General features: G+C 38.5%; 1 protein-coding gene across 3 annotated transcripts in view; it reads right to left on the reverse strand.

The window, feature by feature from the left end:
• Positions 1-785: 785 nt before the first annotated feature.
• Positions 786-22657, reverse strand: part of LOC132278719 (MLO-like protein 9) — a 54862-nt gene continuing 32990 nt past the window's right edge. For all 3 annotated transcript variants that reach the window (XM_059780581.1, XM_059780580.1, XM_059780579.1), the window contains 4 exons: positions 2422-2457; positions 2260-2327; positions 1846-1906; positions 786-1365 (listed from right to left, as the gene is read on the reverse strand). In XM_059780581.1, coding sequence (XP_059636564.1) covers positions 1180-1365; positions 1846-1906; positions 2260-2327; positions 2422-2457 — 351 coding nt within the window. In that variant the 3' untranslated portion in view covers positions 786-1179. The remainder of the gene's footprint in view (positions 1366-1845; positions 1907-2259; positions 2328-2421; positions 2458-22657) is intronic.

Consider the following 22657-nt stretch of genomic DNA (forward strand, 5'->3'; position numbering starts at 1 on the left):
ATCATAACATATTCCTTATGAGGTTCGAACTATTAACCTTCTCTTTAGGGAGGAACGATCATACATTCTCCCAAAAAAAAATTCATCACAACATGCCTCTAAAAAATTTTAGTGAATGAATTGTTTGATTTAAGGAAAATAATTTGGTATTTTGAAATAAAAGCTTGAAGGACATTTCGGACCTGATCAATGGATTCTCTATATATGTGTAATTACTTTGCCTAATTCAATCAAAGTGAAATATAAACTTAAAAAATAAACTAGTTTGTTATTTAATACTCCTAACTCTACTTATATGCAGATTTCCCATTTGAAAATAACTAAAATTTTCTATTCTAAACTCTATCATCGTTCTTCTAATCACCTTAATTTCTGCATGTTACAAACATAAAGATGGATGTCATTCTAAATCTTTCATTTCTTTTGCATCCTCATAGTTCAATAAAAAAAATAAACAAATAATAGAATCCAGAACATAGAGGGTTTGAACAATCCAGAAACGTAAACAAGTTTTCGATCTCCAACATATTTCTTTCTTCAATTACAACTTATGTAATTATCCAGACTAAAAGGTTAACGGGTATCTTATTTGCCAAGAGAAAATAAATAAATCCCCAACATTTGAAAAGCACGAGTTTGTACAATTACTAAAATTTACCAAAAACCCCATGGTGCTTACACGTAAAAAAGAATACCTCTGCAGCAAAGCCAAGTCAGATATAACATGATCGCAAAAAATCCCATTTTCAGTGTTAGAATTTCTCTGATAGTAAGATCAACAAATCTAATAGAAATGGAAAGAAATGCATGTGAGAAAGAGTATAGATCCTTTATCCATATACAATGATTACCATCACACTTTTTAACAAATGAACTGTTCTGTATCTATCAGGCAAGAAATGGTTGGTAGCCTGATAGTTTGCGCCAATCAACCATTCGAACCTAAGCTGATGTATAAAGCATAAAACTAAGCAAAACTAATACTGAAGAAAATATATTGTTTCCGAACCATGACATCAATGTCAAAATTTGCCATCACAATCACCAACCTCATCCCCAGAATCATGGGCTTGTTAGGAGGTCATGTTTATGTAATTGGTGGATGTCCCCAGGAATGCCCACACTGGCAACTATGTAGCGGTTGATGCGTTTTTGTTAGCCATTTTATGATCAGCATTCTTAACATGGTGATTTTCCGGTTGTGGGAGAATTCTCTGGAGATATGTTTGGGATCCCACCTGATGTCTTAGGTGCAGCTGGTGTTGTATTCCCTTCATTCATCTTCTTCAAGGCATTCCTTTGCCAATTCTTTATTGCCTCAACAGTTTGGTCATCAAACATAGTCTTCTTCATTGTTGATCCCATCTGAAATTCCCAACAGGAAATAAATTTTGTTCCAGAATAACACATTATGACTGATATAAGAAAAATAGAAGTTACTTCCTAAATGTGTGGTAATGTGAAACTGAGAGAGGTGAGAGATCAATCAGTCAAATGTGGTCATTTTATAAATCAATAAACTTTATTCTGTAACCTTTTTTTCTTTTTTTGGGTTAGGTAAGCGACACAGACACACCACACTGCCCCATGTTGGTCACAATTAACCGACTTTTCTTTGGGGAAGATAGCTCATACCACCTAAGCTAATGCCTCAGTGGTTCTGCAAACTCAAACTTGCTTTCTCATGATTGACAACCCAAACTTTTACCACTGCGTCAAGCATTGATACCTACCTACCAGTCTCTCAGTAAGTTTACATTTCTTTATCCCCACCCTCTCCCTCATAAAAAAGAAAATAAGAATAAAATGATATAGATGAAGCAATTAGTAGTATTTAATTAGTACCTGAGTTACAAGGGCATATAGTGGAAGCGTAATGTAGCTGCACAAAATTTGGACTCCTATCCTGCACAGTCAAAAGTCAAGTATTACCACTAAATTAGAAATTTCAATTTCAATAACATCATATCTGACCAGTGTGTGACTTTTATCGTTTATACTCGTTAATTAAACAGTTCTAGCCAGTTTCTTTCCAGGAAAAAGTACGGTGTGACCCAAAGCACCTCCTTGGAATAATGACTTCCAATGACCATCGAATTTTCTAAAACAAAATTACCAGTGAAATTTCTTGAATTTGACAGGCTATAAGACGATGCAGATGATAGAGGTATAATTCAAATGTTATAGTAGAATTGTAGAAGCAGTTCTTGATGGAGTTGTTTCCAGAAACCCCACTCCCTGATATGGAAACTGACTTACCCGATAGCAACTCTCACTGATATCTGAGATGCACTTTCATGAAAACAAGAAGTCACCCCAAACTCATACTGCACAAGGAAACATTACTTCAAATAACTACTACTGAATATGCAAATAATAGATGAAGCAAAAAAAGAGAGAAAGAGGAGAGCAGTTTGTTACCGAAGTCCATAATATATATGTCAACTCGAATGCATTCTGAACACACAAGAAAAATAACCAGCTCATTAGATAATCTTGAAAACAAGAGATGCAGGCATAAGTATAGATCATGAATTTTCCTTTAATTCAAAGAATAAAAGAAAAAGAAGGATTAAAGCTAGTGCCCACTAGAGTTTCCATGAGCTAATTGTCTCCATGCATGTCATGTTATGATAAGCATAAGAGCTCTTATGAATTATGTCTTATTACATTGGATGCATGCCTGTTAGCCTCTTAACTCAGGCAAATTTGGACAACCCATACCTGATGGATGCTCCTTTGTCACCTCAAGAAAATTCAGTTTCCTTTTCTAGTTCTGATTCATCTAATAAAGTCCAATTTATGCACTGACACTTGAGTTTAGGATATATTTCCTTTGGTTATTTAAAAAATTTGTTTCCTTATTTATTTAGTAATGTGGTTGTCTCAGATTTATCCTATGAGACACGTCACCTAGGTATACATGTTCGTTCCAAATTATCCTACTGGTAGTAATAAAACTGCTTTAGCACTTGTTGATCTTGTTCATTCAGATGCATGGAGGCCTTCCTAGTTACTTGTAGTCTTAGATTTTGATATTTTGTGTTATTTATTGATCATCATAGCAGTGTTACATGAATCTGTCTCATGAAGACCAAGAATGAGGTGTACACTAATTTTAATAATTTTGTGACAAAAATCAAACTCAATATGGTCGTACCATAAAAAAATTCAAATCTGATCATTGTACATTTAGGATTGAGCATCAGATGTCTAATGTTCAAACCCATCAACAAAATAGCCATTCTGAGAGAAATAACAATTGCATCCTTGACTTAGCAACAAATATCTACATTGGCATGAAAATTTCCAGTCATTTTGGGAAGATGCGGTTCTTATAGTTGTCTACATCATTAATCGGAGACCTTCTAGGGTTTTTAACTTTGCAGCCCCACTCTCAATCCTACATGCCAATTAATCTCGTTTTTTTAATTCCTTATGGGTCTTCGGGTGTGTCTCTTTTAGATTCAATCAGATGTCTAATGTTCAAACCCCTCAACAAGATACTTGAAACACAATTAACATATTTTCTCTATCTAGAACTGGGATTTTGTATACTCTTTTCGAGTCCACTCTTCCATAGCTTGTGGATTCCATCAAGTTCATAGGAGTGACGATTTGGAGGTGTTTGAAGTTATCAAAATCAGTCCATAAATTGAGGGAAAAAAAGTGTTCTCACTTAAGCCAATCTACTGTTCATTTGAATGTCGTATATTATTCTTCTTCTTCTTAATTATGATTCACAAAACCAAGTGGGAAACAAAATTTTTTGCTTCCGCTAATAAAATCATTTTCCAACACATTCTGTTCTCAAACTGAGTGGTCCCCATTGAACACGGTTGATGATCACCTCCTTCCATCGTCAAGTCCTCTACCTTTTCCTATTTCCTCTTTGTATTATTCCTCCTCATGATAATACCCCACACCCCCCCCCCCCCCCCCCCCCCCCCCCCCCCCCATGATAATTGTTTCTTTTTCACAGGTTAACAAACATATACAACATGCTTAATCTTTTACTCCTGCGACCAATTGCCCTATCCCTTCAGCACCAGCTTTGCCTTCTCAAACTATTATTCCACTTGATGATCATCCTATTGCTCTTTGGAAGTGTAAACGTTCTTGTACTTACCTTGTTTCAAATTTTGTTTCTAATTGTTCTCTCACACCCTCCTATAGTAGTTTTCTTGTTTTTGTTGCCCTAGTTCCTTTTCCATCTAGTGTTGCAGATGCACTAACACAAACTCAGTGCCATGACGCTATGACTGAAGAACTGTAGGAACTTAAAAAAAATCAGACTTGGAACATGAATTTGCATCCTATTGGACAAAAGGTTGTGGGCTGTCGTTGAGTGTTTATAGCATAATACAATACATATGGGTCAATTGCTCGCTATAAGGCCCGATTGGTTGCCTGGGGTTGTGCCTAGACCTATGGCGCAAATTATCATGAGACTGTTGCCTATATAGTCAGGATGAACACCATCCATATATTAGTTTCCATTGCTGCAATTCGTTCTTGGTTACTATTTCAATTAGACATCAAGAATTTCTTTCTCAATCATAAATTGTAGGAGGAAGGGTATATGATTTCCCCTTTAGGTTTTCGCTCTTATGCTCATTCCGGGATGGTTTATCGTCTTTGTCGCTCCCGGTATGGTCTTTAAGTAATCCCCTTGACTTGGTCTGACTTTGACACTGCCATCCTCCAGTTTGGTTTCTATCAGAGTGCAGCTCATCATACCTTGTGAATGGCTGTAATGTCCCGGATTTTATTTTTTTATTTATTTTTTATTTTTTCCGTGCATCATTTTACGCACCATGTGGGACCCGGTTATTTTTGATGCATATGTTTATTGATTGTTGGGACTTTTGTGTGTTTTTATATGCATATAGGTGTATGTATATATGTGGGTTAGTGGAGGAAGATATTTTTGTGGCATATGTTTGTAGTTTGTGTGGAAGGAGAGGCTATTTTGGTACTTTGGCAAGTTAAAGAGAGAGGACTAATGAGGACCACACATTTTGTAAGGCTAGAATAAGCCTTGGATTTGCTTTTCCACCTACCATCATCTCACCACTCTCGTCTCTCTCTCGGCACTCTCTCTTTCCTCCATTTTCTTTTCTTTTTCTTCTTCTCACTTTCTCTCTAGATCTTGCCTCCATGAGTGAGAATTGTGAGAAGCCATAGTTAAAGAAAGTGTTGAGCTTGGCAAGGGCTACGTTTTGACACCGGTCTTGCATACATTTGGTGGAATTCGGGTTTGGATCTTGAGCTAGATTTCATCTTGTTGAGGTAGGGAAGTCTAAACTACCAGGTCTTTAATCTTTGTGATTCTTCTATTATGTGTATTTGATGAAAAGCATGATGTATATGTGAAGGTGCTATTAATTGCAAGTTGATGTTCTTGAGATGATATTTGCCTTACATGATTCATGCTATCAATGTGATGATTTGATGTGTTTGATTTAAAGCATGCAATGATGATAATATATTGTGTTGATTTCCTTGAGAAATGTTATTGTTTAGGTATAGCATACATATCATGGACATTGGTTGGGTTATGGGTTGGAAAGGATGTTTTAAATGGTTTCCAACGGTTTTATAAAGTTGATTTTAAAAGCTTTGAAAATAGTTTTGTAAAAAGGGTGCCATGGAATTGACATATAGTCCGGGGTTAACTAATCTAGAAGGGAGCACGAGATGGTTTGAAAGTGTGTAGTTGAACAACCTAGGTCCCCCAAATGACGCTAGGGAGATGCCCTATGTAATGACTCAGATTTTTCTAGCTTTTTTAGAATTTTTATATTATTTATTTTTTGTGCCTCGTTTTGCGTGCCACACGAGTCCCGAGAGTCATTTAAGTCATTTCTTGAGCTGAGAGTTTTAAAAATGCATTTTTATTTACTTTAAGCCTATTAGAAGTGACTGGATTATTTTTAGAATTTTTCGAAAGTCGGGACGATTTCCAGTATCAGGAATTTCTCTCGGTTTTGCCATTTTCATTGAGGGGCATTGTGGGCATTTCACATGCATATACATATACATGTAAGTATACATTGAGGTAGATATTTTGGGGACTCATTGGGCATAGAATGTGTTGGAAAGTCACAGTTTTTCTATTTATAGGAAAACCGGGACAGCTTTAAATTAGAGGGAAAATCTTTGACTTTGTAATTAGTTGGAAACTAATCCTCATTTAGCTAGTATCTTGATTTAGTTAGGAAAATCCCATATTTTATGGGATTCAAACTTTATTCTTTTTCTGATTGTACAGATTGTATTTGGCTATATATTGCCAACTCTCCGTGATGTATTTTTTGATTTTCCCAAGAACAATAATTTCAGTTCTCGCTTACATGGTATCAGAGCTTTAGGCTCTCTTCCTGGGAATAAATCCTTTTGTAAAAGGGCGAACCAATGATGTCAGATTCTTCTGAAACAACTGGTCAATCCGAGGAGACGACTACCCATCAGGCCACAGGTGAGTTGCAGAACATTCAAGCCGCATATCGACTGAATGGTAAGAACTATCTGAAATGGTCCCAATTTGTTCGAACATTTCTCAAAGGGAAAGGGAAACTTAGCCATCTCCTTGGAACTGGACCCGACACCAAAGACCCCAAATTTTCCGCTTGGGACGAGATAGACTCCATGGTCATGTCTTGGCTTTGGAGTGCAATGGTGCCAAAAATAAGTGACACATGCATGTTTCTGACCACGGCCAAAGATATATAAGAGGCAATCCGACAGACGTACTCCAAGGTGAATGATTCGGTGCAAATCTACGAGATCGAGACTAAACTCATAGCCACTAAACAAGGTAATTTCTCGGTCATTGAATATGTCAACTTATTAAAGAATTTGTGGCAAGAGATGGATTACTATAGATGTATCAAAATGAAAGATAGTGAGGATACTGCTATTCTTAAGAATTTTATTGAGAAGGATAAAACATATAACTTTCTAGCGGGACTCAATATCGAATTTGATCAAGTAAAAGTGCAGATTTTTGGAAAAGAGGAATTAACGTCTCTGAACGAGACTATTGCAATCGTTCGTGCTGAGGAAAGTCAAAGAGGAGTAATGGTTATTACTCAACCATTGGAAGGCTCGGCTTTAACTACAACAGACCCGAAGGAACCAACTCCAGAAAAACCATTCGCTGCCAACACCGAAAGCAGACGTCCAGATCCAAGAAATGGGAATAGGACAAATCTTGTATGCAACTATTGCAGGAAGTCAGGATACACTAAGGAGCAATGTTGGAAGCTTCACGGGAAACCACAAGGCTTTGGCCGAAATGGTGGAGGATCAACAAACTGGCAACGGAAAGGGCAGGCCAATTTGACACAAGCTAATGATGATGGTTCCAATAATCGAGAAAATTCCAGTGGCAAGGAATTCAACGAAGACGATATAGAACGGCTTAGATCCTTGCTGAACTCTTTGGAAAAACCATCGGGTATGTATTCATTTGCACATTCAGGTATGTTTTCTTCTTCTCATGCCCTTAGTACCTCAAATCACAACCACTTGGCTCCTGGATCATTGATTCGGGAGCAACCGACCACATGACACATTCGCCCCACATGTTTTCCACATACAGCCCATGTTCTAGTAGTAGAAAAATCATAGTGGCTGATGGTTCTTATGCTACTGTAGTAGGTCAAGGAAATATTCACCTAAGTTCTTCATTGATTTTAAAAAATGTCTTGCATGTTCCAAAGCTTACCACAAACCTTGTCTCTGTTCAATATCTCATAGAAGACCTAAACTGCAATCTAATCTTTTTACCTACTACATGTGTTTTCCAGGATTGAGTTTCGGGGAGGACGATTGGGCGTGCTAAGGAAAGCAGTGGCCTTTACTACCTGGATTTGCAGAATAAAACTGTGAACAATAAGGTCAATTCATCACTTTCTTTGCTATCTGATACCAAGTCATCAATAAAAAACCAAATTTGGCTCTACCATTTACAGTATGGGCATCCTTCTTTTAGAGTTTTGAGTGTCATGTTTCCCTCCTTGTTTAAGGGTGTTGATATTAGTCAATTTCATTGTGACATTTGTGAGTTTGCTAAACACAAACGTGTTCCATTTCCTGTGAGTAATAAAAGATCTTCAGTACCCTTTTTTCGATTCATAGTGATATCTAGGGTCCCTTAAGAATCACAAATATTTCAGGGCAGATGGTTTGTCACTTTTATTGACGATTGTACTCGTGTCATGTGGGTGTTTTTTTTATGAAACAAAAATCTGATGTGTGTACGCTTTTTCCAATCTTTCATGACATGATAAAAAATCAATTTGGGGTTAAAATAAAAAAAATAAGATCTAACATTGCAAAAGAATATTTTAATCAAGTTTTATCTCCTTACTTTCAAAAGGAAGGGATTATACATGAATCCTCTTGTATTGATACACCCTAACAAAATGGAGTGGCAGAAGGGAAAAATAGTCATCTCTTATCAACAACCAGAGCACTGCTATTCCAAACAAAAGTTCCAAAATATTTATGGGGGGAAGCTGTCCTTAAATCCACTCAATTGATAAACCGTATTCCCTGGGAAGTGTTATCAAATTTTTTTCCAGATTTTACCTCTCACAACCAATTGGCTCCTCAGGTATTTGGGTGTGTTGCATTTGTTCATATTCATTCCAAAAGTTGTAGCAAACTTGATCCTTGAGCACTCAAGTGTGTCTTCATAGGGTACTCCTCAACGCAAAAAGGATACAAATGTTATCATCCACCATCACGTAAAACCTTCATTTCCGCTGATGTTACCTTTATTGAAAATAAGAATTTCTTTCACCCTTATCTTCCAGGGGAGACTTCTACTAGGGAAGATAAGGATTTTAGTGATCTTGGTTTTCTCATGGACCTTCATGCTCAAAACAGCCACCCCATAACCTCACCTGATTTGCTACCTACTGAGTCACCTGATCCACTGCTCGAACAGCCTCAACCTGAAACACCAAAACAACCACATGATCCCGAGACTCCAAGACAACCTGAAAATCTGATGGAACCTGTTGTCAATACACCATTGCGGCAATATTCAAGGAAAAGAGGTCCCACTGCTAAACTGAAGTAGGCCCAAAGGTCCAAGCCAATCTCGGGAATGAGGTAAATACAGAGGTTTGTATAATAAATGTCCCAGTTCTTCCTACTCTTGATTTATCCTCTTAAGTAATTGAAAAAAATGACCTGCACCTACCCATTGCAGTAAGGAAAGGCACTTGAAATTGCACACAACACCCTTTGTCTCATTTTGTGTCATTTGAAAAATTGTCATCTTCACATAGAAGTTTTCTCACCCACCTAAACTCTATAACCATACCACAAACACTGTCTAAGGCTCTAAGGAAAGAAGAATGTAAACAGGCTATGAAAGTGGAAATGGATGCACTTAAAGAAGAACAAGACTTGGGAGTTAGTAGAATTACCCAGAGGAAAGAAGCCAGTTGGATGCAAGTGGGTGTTCTCAGTGAAGTACAAGGCAGATGGATCACTGGAATGGTATGAGGCCAGATTAGTTGCAAAAGGTTATACACAGACCTATGGAGTTGATTATTAGGAAACATTCGCACCAGTGGCTAAGATGAATATAGTGAGGATATTGTTTTCTTTAGCAGCCAACCTGGATTGGAGCGTACATCAATTCGACGTAAAAAATGCTTTGCTACGTGGGGATCTTGAAGAAGAAATTTATATGGAGAGGCCCCCAGGGTTTGGTGTTGACACTAGAGGGGAGAAAGTATGTAAGCTCAAGAAAGCATTGTATGGATTAAAGCAGTCGCTAAGAGCATAGTTTGGGAGATTTGCAAAGGCAAGGCGAGGACTGGGCTACAAACAAAGTCAAGTTGATCACACGCTATTCGTAAAGCACTCGGACTCAAGGGAGTAACTGCCTTGCTGGTATATGTGGATGATATCATCGTCACTGGAAACGGCATAAGAGAAAAGGAAGCACTTAAGAGACGCCTTGCAGAGGAATTTGAAATAAAGGATTTGGGAGGCCTAAAATATTTCTTGGGCATAGAGGTTGCTCAGTCAAGGGGAGGAATATTCTTCTCACAACAAAAGTACGTGCTAGACCTTCTCAAGGAAACTGGAAAAACAGGGTGCAAACCAGCCGAAATGCCAATAGAAGCCAATCATAATTTAAGTGAGGGTTCAGAGGAAAAATCAGTGGATAAAGGAATGTGTCAACGCCTGGTGGGGAGACTGATTTATCTGTCCCATACTAGGCCTGACATAGCATATGCAGTTAGCGTGGTAAGCCAGTTTATGCATAATCCCAAGGAAATACATCTTCAAGCTGTATACCAGATCCTACAATACTTAAAAGCTAGTCCAAGCAAGGGAATTTTATTCAAGAAAGGGACGAGCTTGAACTTAGAGGCATATGCAGATGTGGATTATGCTGGATCAGTGGTTGATAGAAGATCGACATCGGGCTATTGCACGTTTCTAGGAGGAAATATAGTGACATGGAGGAGTAAAAAACAACCAGTGGTGGCCAGGTCGAGTGCAGAAGCGGAGTTTTGAGCAATGGCACAAGGAATTTGTGAACTTTTATGGCTCAAGATAATTTTGGAAGATCTCAGAATCACGTGGGAAGGACCAATGAAGCTACATTGTGACAATAAGTCAGCTATCAACATTGCTCACAATCCAGTACAACACGATTGAACAAAACATGTGGAAGTGGATCGGCACTTTATCAAAGAAAAACCTGATAGCGATCTAATTTGCACTCTATATATCTCAACAGTAGGTTAACTCGCAAATGTTCTAACGAAAGGACTGCCCAGACATGCATTTCAGAAACTCATTAGCAAGCTGGGAATGGAGAACATTTATTCACCAACTTGAGGGGGAGTGTTGGAAAGTCACAGTTTTTCTATTTATAGGAAAACGGAGACAACTGTAAATTAGGGGGAAAATCTTTGACTTTGTAATTAGTTGGAAACTAATCCTCGTTTAGCTAGTATCCTGATTTAGTTCGGAAAATCCCATATTTTATGGGATTCAAACTTTATTCTTTTTCTGATTGTACAGATTGTATTTGGCTATATATGGCCAACCCTCCGTGATGTATTTTTTTATTTTCCCAAGAATAATAATTTCAGTTCTCACTTGCAGAATGTTTAAGAGAGGGCATTGTAGTAACTTTGCAAAAGTTAGTAACTACCTAGAGCTTAACACTTGGCATATTTTGGGCCAAGGATTCATTTGCAAGACAAACCATCACCCCCCTTCTTTCCCTATTCAGCCAACCCTCCCTCTCTCTCTATCTTTTCTCTTTCTCTCTCTATATCTATATACAACTATACATATATATGTCCCCTTTTGTTTAAAGCTTAGATTTAAGGGGTTTAGGGTGAGATTGGTGTGAAGAGCAAGAAGGGAAAGTGGAAGAGCTTGGCAAGGGCTATCATTTGACAAACATATTGCAAGGGGTTTGGGGATTTCGAATTTTGGGCTTGCTCTAGGGCTTATTGGCTTACACTTTGAGGTAGGGATTTCTAATGCTCTAAGCTTTGTCATTTATTGAGTAAGTATGCCATGATTTCTCCTATTTTCATTCTTTAGCGTAAAATTATGAGTTAATGGTAATGTGATGATGTAGTGAAAGCATGCTAGAAATGATATGTATTGTTATACTTGTATTGTTTAGTTGGAAGAATACTTGGTTGCATCTAAATGATAGCATGATTGTGAAATGTGAGTTATATGATGAGCATGCTTGTAACTAAATGGTGGAGAAATGCATACTTGTATTCATTTTATGGAAAAATGCTATGTTATGATTGTATTGTAGAAAATGCCATGTTTATGCCATTGTTGCCATTTTAATAACATTGAAGTTAAATTGATGAAATTGAGGCATGTGCATGACATTGCGGGAAAGGGAAATGAGAAAGGTTATGAAATGGGATTTTTATGAAAAGAATCAGATTTCGCGAGTCCGGTGCTAATCTTGACCTAGAGGGAGCGCGTGCTGGTTTAGGACGCGTAAAGTTGATTACTAGGCCCTAAATGGTTGTCGATTTAGAGGCCAGGGATAATTAATCAATCTCGCCTCGATAAAGTCGGTTAGCAGTTTTTAGTGTGAGTTAGGGTTAGTAGAGACCAAGTTTGGTTAGCAGTTTTCGGTGTGAGTTAGGGTCAGTAGAGACCAAGTTTGGAAACGTGGTGTATTGCATTTAATTTTCATACACAATGGTGATGTGATGTATAAATATCATTGATGAGTTTGATTTTGTGATTAAATGCCATGAAAACCCCAATGTATGATCCCGATTCTCTTTTATTCCCATTATGTGTTATGTGGTTCAAGGGAGTCCAAAGTTGGCGCCTTAGGCATCTCCTACTGAACCTTAGTGCTCACCCCTTCCTTTAACATTTTTCATGTCACGACAAGGAAGTGGTTGATGACGTTCCTCCACAAGTGTAGTAGAAGTTGATGAAACCATCTTTTGTAATCTTTTGTAGTCTTTTGTAATCAATGCTTATTCGGTGACAATTATTTTGTAAAGCGTTGTAGTTAAGACCTAAGGGTCTAAACTTGTAACTTACTCTTTTGGGATGTTATTTGTATAATTTGGGCATGAAAGTCGCGAGGATGATAACTATATTCATACTTTGAAGTTTTAGGATGATATAGACTTTAATGATGTAATTTGAACCATTATAGTGAATGGATGATATTTTGGGAGTGTATCTATGATTTTATGGTTGCTTTGGGACATATTTTAAGTTATATGGAGGTATCAATTGCCATAATTTCAATGTAAGAACTAACCAAGGCTTATTTGGAGGTCAATGACCATTTTCAGGGTTTAACTCGATCAATCGAGTCCACACTCGATGGATCGAGCTTCCAATACTTAGAAAAATTTGAGAAAAACTCAAATTTTATGCTCTCGGCCCCACCATTCGAGCTTGAACTCGATTGATCGAGCTTGGGGTCGATCAATCAAGCTTGGGCTCGATCATTGAGCATTCTTACCTGTTCGCTGTTTGTTAACCCAAACTTCGAACGACCATAACTTCCTCATTTCAATCCCAAATTAGGTCATGCTTGAGTCTAAACTGACCGGCTTGAAGTAAGATTTCCAATGATGTCAATTTCATCCTCAAATTCCAATCACACGGATAGTTATTGCTGTTTTAGTGAAGAGGTGTCGGATAATCCTTCAAACCGAGAGTGGGTAAGCGTGGGAAACTATACCTATGGCCATTAAGAACTTATGAAATTGACTTAATTGGTTAATGTGATGTTAGAGAGCCCTATTTGACTACTTATAGCCAGCTCTTCCCCATATTTGCCTTTAAATGGCCATCTTGCCCTTGTGTGCCTTCAAGTCCGGGTAGGGACCCGCATAGCGATTCGGACCTCCAGGTTTGGGTCATTACATATTTGGTATCATAGCCAAGGTTCGAAAATATTTAGGATAACGGGTAGTGACTTACCTAGATGGAGTAAGAGGTTGACTTGCATTGACTATGTGTTTCGTGCTTAAGTGTTTTCTGTTTTGAGAAGCATGCTTATTTGCTAAGTGTTTATATGTTTAAATGCCGGTGTATGTTAAATGCATGGCATATAAATGAAAGGTGTATGAAATTTAGAAGCATGTATATAGAATGCTTATGTGTAAATTGTTTATGTGATTAATAAAAGTAATTACCCTTTTTAAAGCATGATTGTCGGATTGCATGTTTACTTGATAAGTTGTTTGTTAATAAAAGCATGTTATTCATGATAAGATGACAAGTATGATGTACATGGTAATGGAAAGTAGTGATGCATGGTTTATGCAAGTATGTGGTGCATAGTAGTGTAACGGGTAGTCGAGTATGATTATGCAAGCATGTTATGCATGGGAAGATGATAAAGATGAATGTGATGCTTAATTTCATAATATGATTGTAATAAGGCATGTTGTTTATTTTAATGTAATGGGATACGATTGTGTCTGTGTACTTGTTACAGTTGTTGTAGGTATATGTATATATGTATATATGCAATCGAGTATGTGATAGTTACTAGTATGACAGGGTACTAGATAAGATGTAGTTTGCCGTGTGGGCTATGACTTGAGTAAGCAGTAAACTCGGTTGTTTCGGAGTTGTTTGGGTGGTGGTTCTTATCGAATGAATGGTATGGGTTCCTAGCTCGTGGATTAAGCTATTTGACGTGTGATCATTTTGATCTTTTTATCGCTTTCAATGTGGTGCTTAAGGTCATGACCTCATAATGAGTTCATATTGTATGGCATAATGTCCATGTTGTGCGTGAGTTTCATATGTTGGTGTATGGGGTCTTGTGACCATAGAGGTTTGGATTGCAGTGTGAGGTCTTCGTAAAGGACTTGTGATTTTAAATATTCAGTGCCTGTGTTCTAGATCACAATTTGGTGTAACGGTTCTCTTCAAACCGGTTTGTGGTGGGTATGATAGAGGTTGGTGGAATCATGAGAATGGTCCAGGGATTGTAGACGTGTGTTCCGTGTACCTTAGTATGGTCTGATGAAGAGTATTTGTTATGGTTTTTAAGGGAGACTTGTTTAATCCTAGTATGTATAGATTGACGTAAGCATTGAATGGAGTCATATCGGTGCTGGGTGGCCTATAGGTGGACGTGGTCCTTTTGATGTTCCCGTGAGGGTGTATTTTGGAGACCGATTGGTTGAGAGATGATTTCCATCTTGGAGACCTATAGGGATGCGTTACGGGTATTTTGACTCTCAGTGAGTCGATTGAATGGCTCGGTTGATGAGTGGGTATATAGGATGTGTATAATGGTCAGTTTTAGCTAGATAATGGAGAATTGCACGATACAGGCTACTGTGGTTGTTGAAGTGTTCAATTGTTTACGAGCAAGGTAGTGGGTAGTAGGTACCGTGTTACCGTGTGGATCATATTTTAGAATCATGGAGCTATATGCTGGAGTTATATTTCGGATGTACTTAAGGTATTGGGAGTGGTACTCATAGATCCAGGAGAGTGAAGTGTTTATTGGAATGACTCGGGTGTGAGATCTTTTAACTGAGTACATAGGTTACCTTGAGGAGCATGACTCGAATGTCTAGGTGGATGCCTATAACTGAGAGTAGTTGACCTTGCAAGACGGTTGTGTGATTAGCACTGTGACCACGGTGTTCATTCCCTTCTTGGAGGTTTGCTAGTGTGGCATTGCTACACAGGGATTCTTATCCTCGTGGTAGGTTAGTGGTTGCGGTAAGGAGTGTCGAGAGTGATGTATACTCTCACACTGTGTTGTTGTCATCTTAGGGATGTTAAGGAGAGATTAGCTGGTAGAAGTTTGTTGTTTTGGGTGGAATGGTAGACCCGAGTGGTCATTAGAGAAAGATAGTAATGGAGGTGTTAAGACGTGAGATTCTTGTGTTGAGGGGAAAGACGGCTTAGAGTGTGATCCGAATGTCTAGCTAGAAGAAGTGGTTGCTTATTGGCCATAGTCAAGTATGAGATGGGTTATACGTCGGTCGGGACGGTGGTAGACTGTTTTACCTTTTTGGAGCTAGTGAGGGCGGTGTTGCCGTACAGGCACGTCATTCTTCTGATGAGTTAGTGGGTTACTGTGACTGAGATCACAAGTCTTATGTGCACGGCGTTCGTGGTTGTGTCATATGGGAAAGTAGAGATGGAATAGATGTCAAAGCGTCGTTTTACGACATAAGATTATGGTTTGGGAATAACTATTTCTAGATAGACTGGGATGCAGTATTCGGCAGGCAAAGATCATTCTTCATGTTAGTATGTTGCGAGCATTGATTCTCTTGTACGGTAGTCTCGTTGGGGGCTGTGTTCTAGCACTTGGCGTGCAGGTGTTGTGCATTAGATTCGTTTCGTCTAGCATGGGTATTTTGGCATTGGGTATTTGAGGTTCCAATGTCGGATTCCCGATAGGCATTGGTAGTGCGTGATGGTTGATTTGTGGCAGGATTGTGTACATATGAATCCGAATTTCTATGTAGTTAGAAAATTCATACGTGTTGTCTTGAGCGGTTCTTCCACTTGTGTATAAGGAGTTCAGTTTCATCTCGCATGGGATTGGGTGTCCACAGTTGGACGTTTGACGAGTAGTGTGTGATGGGGTGTTAGGCACGCTTGGATTTAGTTTACCAGTTTCTTATGATAGTGAGGTTTGTTACCCTTTCTATTTGTTCTGGTCCTGACAAGGACATCGTTGGTTGTAAGTCTTGTTCCTCCACTTAGGAGTTGTGCACGCTCGGGGATGGGCGGACCTATGGCAATTTTCTCCCTTATTAGGGGTTTACGGTAAGGGTTTGATGTGATTGATCGACTCACTCTCATGGAATCCTTGGTTTTGGTAGAGCTGTTTTGAGGGTGTCAAGTAGTGATTGTGTGTTCCTTGTGTTTGATGCTAGTGGTGATGGCTAGGAGATGTGTCGTGAATCCTAAGTTCCAAGATGCCTAGGTAATGTGATGTGAGTCGTATGCTCAAATGTTTTCATAGATGTTTGATTTGAGCAATGTTTTGAGAACAAGTGTCGGTATCGTCTTAAGACACTAGATAAGTGAATGTGGGATTCCTTTGAGGAGTATCTGTAATGATTGACCCTGGTTTGTGATTCCAGACACAAGATATTATTGGGTGTTTTGACGAGGTAGGAATTGAGTCGAATGATGTTATAGAGTTTTTCTCTGGTACGAATTGTTAGGGATGGACCGAAAAGCTTTTACGCTTAGTCAATGATGGTGACATTCAGTACTGCATTACTTTTAGCTTATTATGAGTCGATTAAGGTATGACTGGGATGTTTAGAGCAATGTGTACAACGGTATAGCTATTGAGGTCTCGTAGAATGATGAATGGATCTTATGCTTATCTTATAGACTGTGTGAGACTGTGTTTAAGGTTTAGACCTGAAGATGGGAACGACGTCAGTGTTGAAACTGGATCAATGATGAGGATGGCCTGGCCAACCATTTCTCCTAAATTAGTCCTCTTTAACACGTTGACGGGTCCAAGGTCAATGATTGTTTCTAGTGATTAGTGACAGTGAGAGCGTGGTGTTGTGCGTCATGTGAGCGTGACGGTATAGGTATAGTTGGAAAGAGATTTTCAATTGGAGACGATAGTGTTTTATCGATTCATGTTAATCGTCTAGGATGACGAGGTGATTTAGATAGGACTACGTGTCCGATGAAGTTGATAGATTGATAATTTGATTATTGAGATTATGTTTTGGGGATTTGTGCCCTGAGTACATGATAGTACATTTTGTGGTTTGTGTAACTCGTGCTTCCGCAGTCGTTGAAAGATTTTTTGTTTACCCATTTTAAGAGATGTTAAGTATAATGATACTAGATGCTATGAATGGTAATTGCTTGTACGGTTATGTGATGGTGTAACTACGTATTAGGTACCATGAGTGTGGTTGTCGGGAATGTGCTGACTTGGATTTGGGACTTGATAGGTGGTAGTTGGGATTCCTTTGTCTCAAGTTTTGAGTATCCTTCAGGGAATGAGTTGAGGTTGGATGTCGTTATTTCGGTGGTCTAGTGACCGTTCTTCTTACGGGCTTTGGAGCTTTGTGTAAATGTGTAGAATGTGCCGATGTCGGTTTTAACCCAGATATAGAATCCAATGGTCTATGTGGTAAGATGTTGTGTGATGAGCACCCACATAGGGTGGTGAGCATTGTGTTGCTAGGGACGTGGTGTGTGATTGCCTTTTTGACATCGGTGTCAAAAGCAAGGTTTGTGAACTTGTAGTCTTATAGGTTTTGTGAGGCGTTCTTCAAGAAGGTGAACGATTGTGGGCTTCCTTCTTAAGGAAAGTAGATTTCGAGGACGAAATCTCTTTAAGGAGAGTAAGTTGTAATGACCCAGTTTTTTCTAAAATTTTTATATTATTTATTTTTCGTGCTTGGTTTTGCGTGCCACGCGGGCCCCGAGGGCCATTTAGGTCATTTCTCGAACCGAGAGTTTTAAAAATGCACTTTTATTTATTTTAAGCCAATTAGAAGTGACGGGGTTATTTTTAGAATTTTTCGAAAGTCGGGACGATTTCCGGGCTCAGGAATTTCTCCCGGTTTTGCCATTTTCATTGTGGGGCATTGTGGGCATTTCATATACATATACATATACATGCAAGTATACATTGAGGTACATATTTTGGGAACTATTGGGCATAGAATGTTTAAGAGAGGACATTATAGTAACTTTGCAAAAGTTAGTAACCACCTAGAGCTTGTCACTTGGCATGTTTTGGGCCAAGGATTCATTTGCAAGACAAACCATCACCCCCTTCTTTCCCCAGTCAGCCAACCCTCCCTCTCTCTCTATCTTTTCTCTTTCTCTCACTATATCTATATACAAACTATACACATATTTCCCTTTTTGTTTAAAGCTTAGATTTAAGGGGTTTAGGGTGAGATTGGTGTGAAGAGCAAAAAGGGAAAGTGGAAGAGCTTGGCAAGGGATATCATTTGACACCAATGTTGTAAGGGGTTTGGGGATTTCGAATTTTGGGCTTGCTCTAGAGCTTGTTTGGCTTGCACTTTGAGGTAGGGATTTCTAATGCTCTAAGCTTTGTCTTTTATTGAGTATGTCATGATTTCTCCTATTTTCATTCTTTAGTGTAAAATTATGAATTAAGATGATGGTAATGTGATGATGTAGTGAAAGCATGCTAGAAATGATATGAATTGTTATACTTGTATTGTTTAGTTAGAAGAATTCTTGGTTGCATCTAAAAGATAGCATGATTGTGAAATGTGAGTAATATGATGAGCATGCTTGTGACTAAATGATAGAGAAATGCATACTTGTATTCATTTTATGGAAAAATGTCATGTTATGATTATATTGTAGAAAATGACATGTTTATGCCATTGTTGCTATTTTAATGACATTGAAGTTAAATTGATGAAATTGAGGCATTTGCAATACATGGCGGGAAAGGGAAATGAGAAGGTTATGAAATGGGATTTTTATAAAAAGAACCGGATTTCGCGAGTCCGGTGCTAACCTTGATCTAGATGGAGCGCGTGCCGGTTTAGGACACGTAAAGTTGATTACTAAACCCCAAATGGTCGTCGGTTTAGAGGCTATGGATAGTTAATCAATCTCGCCTCAGTAAAGTCGGTTAGCAGTTTTCGGTGTGAGTTAGGGTCGGTAGAGACCAAGTTTGGGAACGTGATGCATTATGCACAATGGTGATATGATGTATAAATGTCGTTAATGAGTTTGATTTTGTGATTAAACGCCATGAAAACCCCAACGTATGATCCCGAATTCCCGATTCTCTTTTATTCCCATTATGTGTTTTGTGGCTCAAGGGAGCCCAAAGTTGGCGCCTTAGGCATCTCCTATTGAGCCTTAGTGCTCACCTCTTCCTTTAACATTTTTCAGGTCACGGCAAGGAAGTGGTTGATGATGTTCCTCCACAAGTGTAATAGAATTTGATGAACCCATCTTTTGTAATCTTTCGTAGTCTTTTGTAATCAATGCTTGTTAGACGACAATTATTTTGTAAAGCGTTGTAATTAAGATCTCAAGGGTCTAAACTTGTAACTTACTCCTTTGGGATGTTATTTGTATAATTTGGGCATGAAAGTCATGAGGATGATAACTATATTTATATTTTAAAGTTTTGGGATGATATACACTTTAATGACGTAATTTGAACCATTATAGTGTATAAATTATATTTTGGTAGTGTATCTATGCTTTTATGGTTGCTTTGGGACAGATTTTAAGTTATATGGAGGTATCAATTGCCATAATTTCAATGTAGGAACCAACCAAGGCTTCTTTAGAGGTCAATGACCATTTTCAAGGTTTAACTCGATCAATCGAGTCCACACTCGATCGAGCGAGCCTCCCATACTTAGAAAAAAATTGAGAAAAACTTAAATTTCATGCTCTCGGCCCCACCGTTCGAGCTTGAACTCGATCGATCGAGCTTGGGCTCAATCAATCGAGTTACACTCGATTGATTAAGTACTCTTACCTATTCGCTAGTTGTTAATCCAAACTTTGAACAGCCATAACTCCCTCATTTCAAACCCAAATTGGGTCATGCTTTAGTCTAATCTAACCGGCTCGAAGTAAGCTTTCCAATGATGTCAATCTCATCCTCAAATTCCAATCATACCGAGAGTTATTGCTGTTATAGTGAAGAATTGTCGGAGAATCCTTCAAATCGGGAGTGGGAAAGCGTGGGAACCTATACCTATGGCCATTATGAACTTATAAAATGGACTTAATTGGTTAATGTGATGTTAAAGAGCCCTATTTGACTACTTATAGTCAGCTCTTCCCCATATTTGCCTTGAAATGATCATTTTGCCCTTATGCGCCCTTGGGTTCGGGTAGGGACCCGCATAGCGATTCAGACCTCCGGGTTTGGGTCGTTATACCCTAGGTCAGGGATAGCTAGTCAATTCCCTTTGTAACGCCTAGGAGACACCTAGAGTCGGGTTGTGTTAACATTTTCAGTGTAGGTTGTGTTATGACATAAATGGTTTTGGAAATGGGGAGAGTGCATTTTATGTCATTCGATTTCATTGTTTGAAAAGCATGGAAATATGATTATGATGTATGATTGATATCCCCTATTACATGATCCCTTTCTCTTGTTATTCTATGGTTTGGCTGTAATTCACGGGATTATAAAAGGTGTATTTTACGCTATCTGTATTGAGTCGTTGTGCTCACCGTATATTTAACAATTTCAAGAAGTGGCAAGGATGTGGTAGATGATTTGCCCCCGCATGCTTAGACGCAGCTTGATGATTATTTTTGCTACCTTTTTGTAAAGGCATTCTTTTGATTCTTTGAAACATGTAATGACCTTATTCTTTTGCCGGTTTCAAGAAAAGTTGTTCTATTTCTAGCCACAGAGATCTTGATATGTAATCTTATTCTTTTGGATCTCATTTTATCATTTCATGGATGTATGAATGTTTAAATGGAGATTTGATGGTCAATAATGAATGAAGGATGTTATTTTGACGATTCAATGCAATGGTTGTATGTTAAATGATGCTTATGGGGTTTAAATTTATGATAGTTGCCTTGGGATTGCATTGGAATAGGTTTGGGAAGTGATCTAAACGATCACATGGTTTTTAGGGCTGATCTAATCGGTCAGATGCCCCAGATCTCTCATCTATGCACACAAATCCTCTAAAGTGTGCGCACATATGGGCATTTGTGCGCACAAATCATCCCATGTGTGCGCACAGATGGGTAACTATGCGCACAGATGGGTAACTATGCACACAGATGGCCCCTGCAGGTTGCTGTCTTCATTGGAATGTTGATCTAAACAATAGGATGACCCATGTGTGCCCACAGATGGTCCAGTATTTGCATTTTGACCCCAAACTTTAGTATGATTACATATTTACCCTGGACATGTTCCTAACCATTGAATGACCCTAATAAATGACTATTTTACCCTTGGGGACTCTAGAATCACTGTTTTAATGGGAAATGACAATAGTACCCTTATGAGACCTCGGGTTTAGGTAAGGACCCGGGTAGCAATATTTTACCCTGGACATGATCCTAACCATTGAACGACCCTAGTAAATGACTATTTTAACCTTGGGGACTCTAGAATCACTGTTTCATTGTTTTAGTGGGAAATGACAATAGTACCCTTATGTGACCCCGGGTTTAGGTCGTTACAATGGCGATAATACAGTTGCTCTCATTGTGTATGTGAATGATATTGTTTTTACCAAAGATAACACTATCAAGATTGCAGAGGTTAAGAGTTAACTTGGCCACCAGTTTGAAATTAAGGATCTTGGTCTTCTTGGGCTTTGAGGCAGCTCGTTCCAAGGCTGGCCTTTTCATCTCTCAAAGCAAGTACGTTCTTGAATTGCTTTGTGCTTTTGGCCAGCTTGGCGCTCGTTGTGCTGATACTCCGTTGAGCATAATCATTGGTTGACTGATTTTGAGGGGGGAGTTAGTATCGGATGTTGGTCAGTATCCACGGCTTGTTAGGAAGCTCATCTACTTATCCATGACTCGACCTGACATTGCTATTGACTTTAAAAGATAATCAAATCAAGAGTAAAGTATAAGAGGAGGAGAGAAAAAGAGAAGAAAGAGGAGGAGAGAAAAAGAGATAAAGATAGGGAAAGAGAGAAAGAATGAAAGCAGGCACGAACCCAACGTGGGACCAGTGGGGGCGGACTGGATTTTTTATATTTTCATTTTATACCTTTATTATTTTAGAATTTATAAAGATGCCCCCACTAAAATTAATTTTTTAAGAATTTATGAAAATTCCCCTACTAAAATTACAATTCGGCTCGACTAGTTTTTTTTTTTTTTTTTTTTTTTTTTTTTGCATTTTATATTTTATATTTTTGAAAATTTATGAAAAAACCCAATTGAAATTATAAAAATGGACCCACTATACAAGTTTGCTCCCACAAATTAAAAGTCCGCCCCCCCCTCCCCCCCTCCTCACAAAATTTTCTGGGTCCGTCACTAAATGAAAGAATACTTTCATCCTTCCACCACATTCTATTTATACTAATAAGTTTTAGAAATTACACATAAGCACCCAACATTATATAAGTTATAACAAATAAGCCTTTACAACACTCCCCCTCAAGCTGGTGCAAAGATACCT

The sequence above is a fragment of the Cornus florida genome, unplaced genomic scaffold (assembly GCF_030987335.1).
Source record: "Cornus florida cultivar Cherokee Brave unplaced genomic scaffold, ASM3098733v1 CherokeeBrave_3.0.0_Hap2_Chr10, whole genome shotgun sequence".
Taxonomy (NCBI): domain Eukaryota; kingdom Viridiplantae; phylum Streptophyta; class Magnoliopsida; order Cornales; family Cornaceae; genus Cornus; species Cornus florida.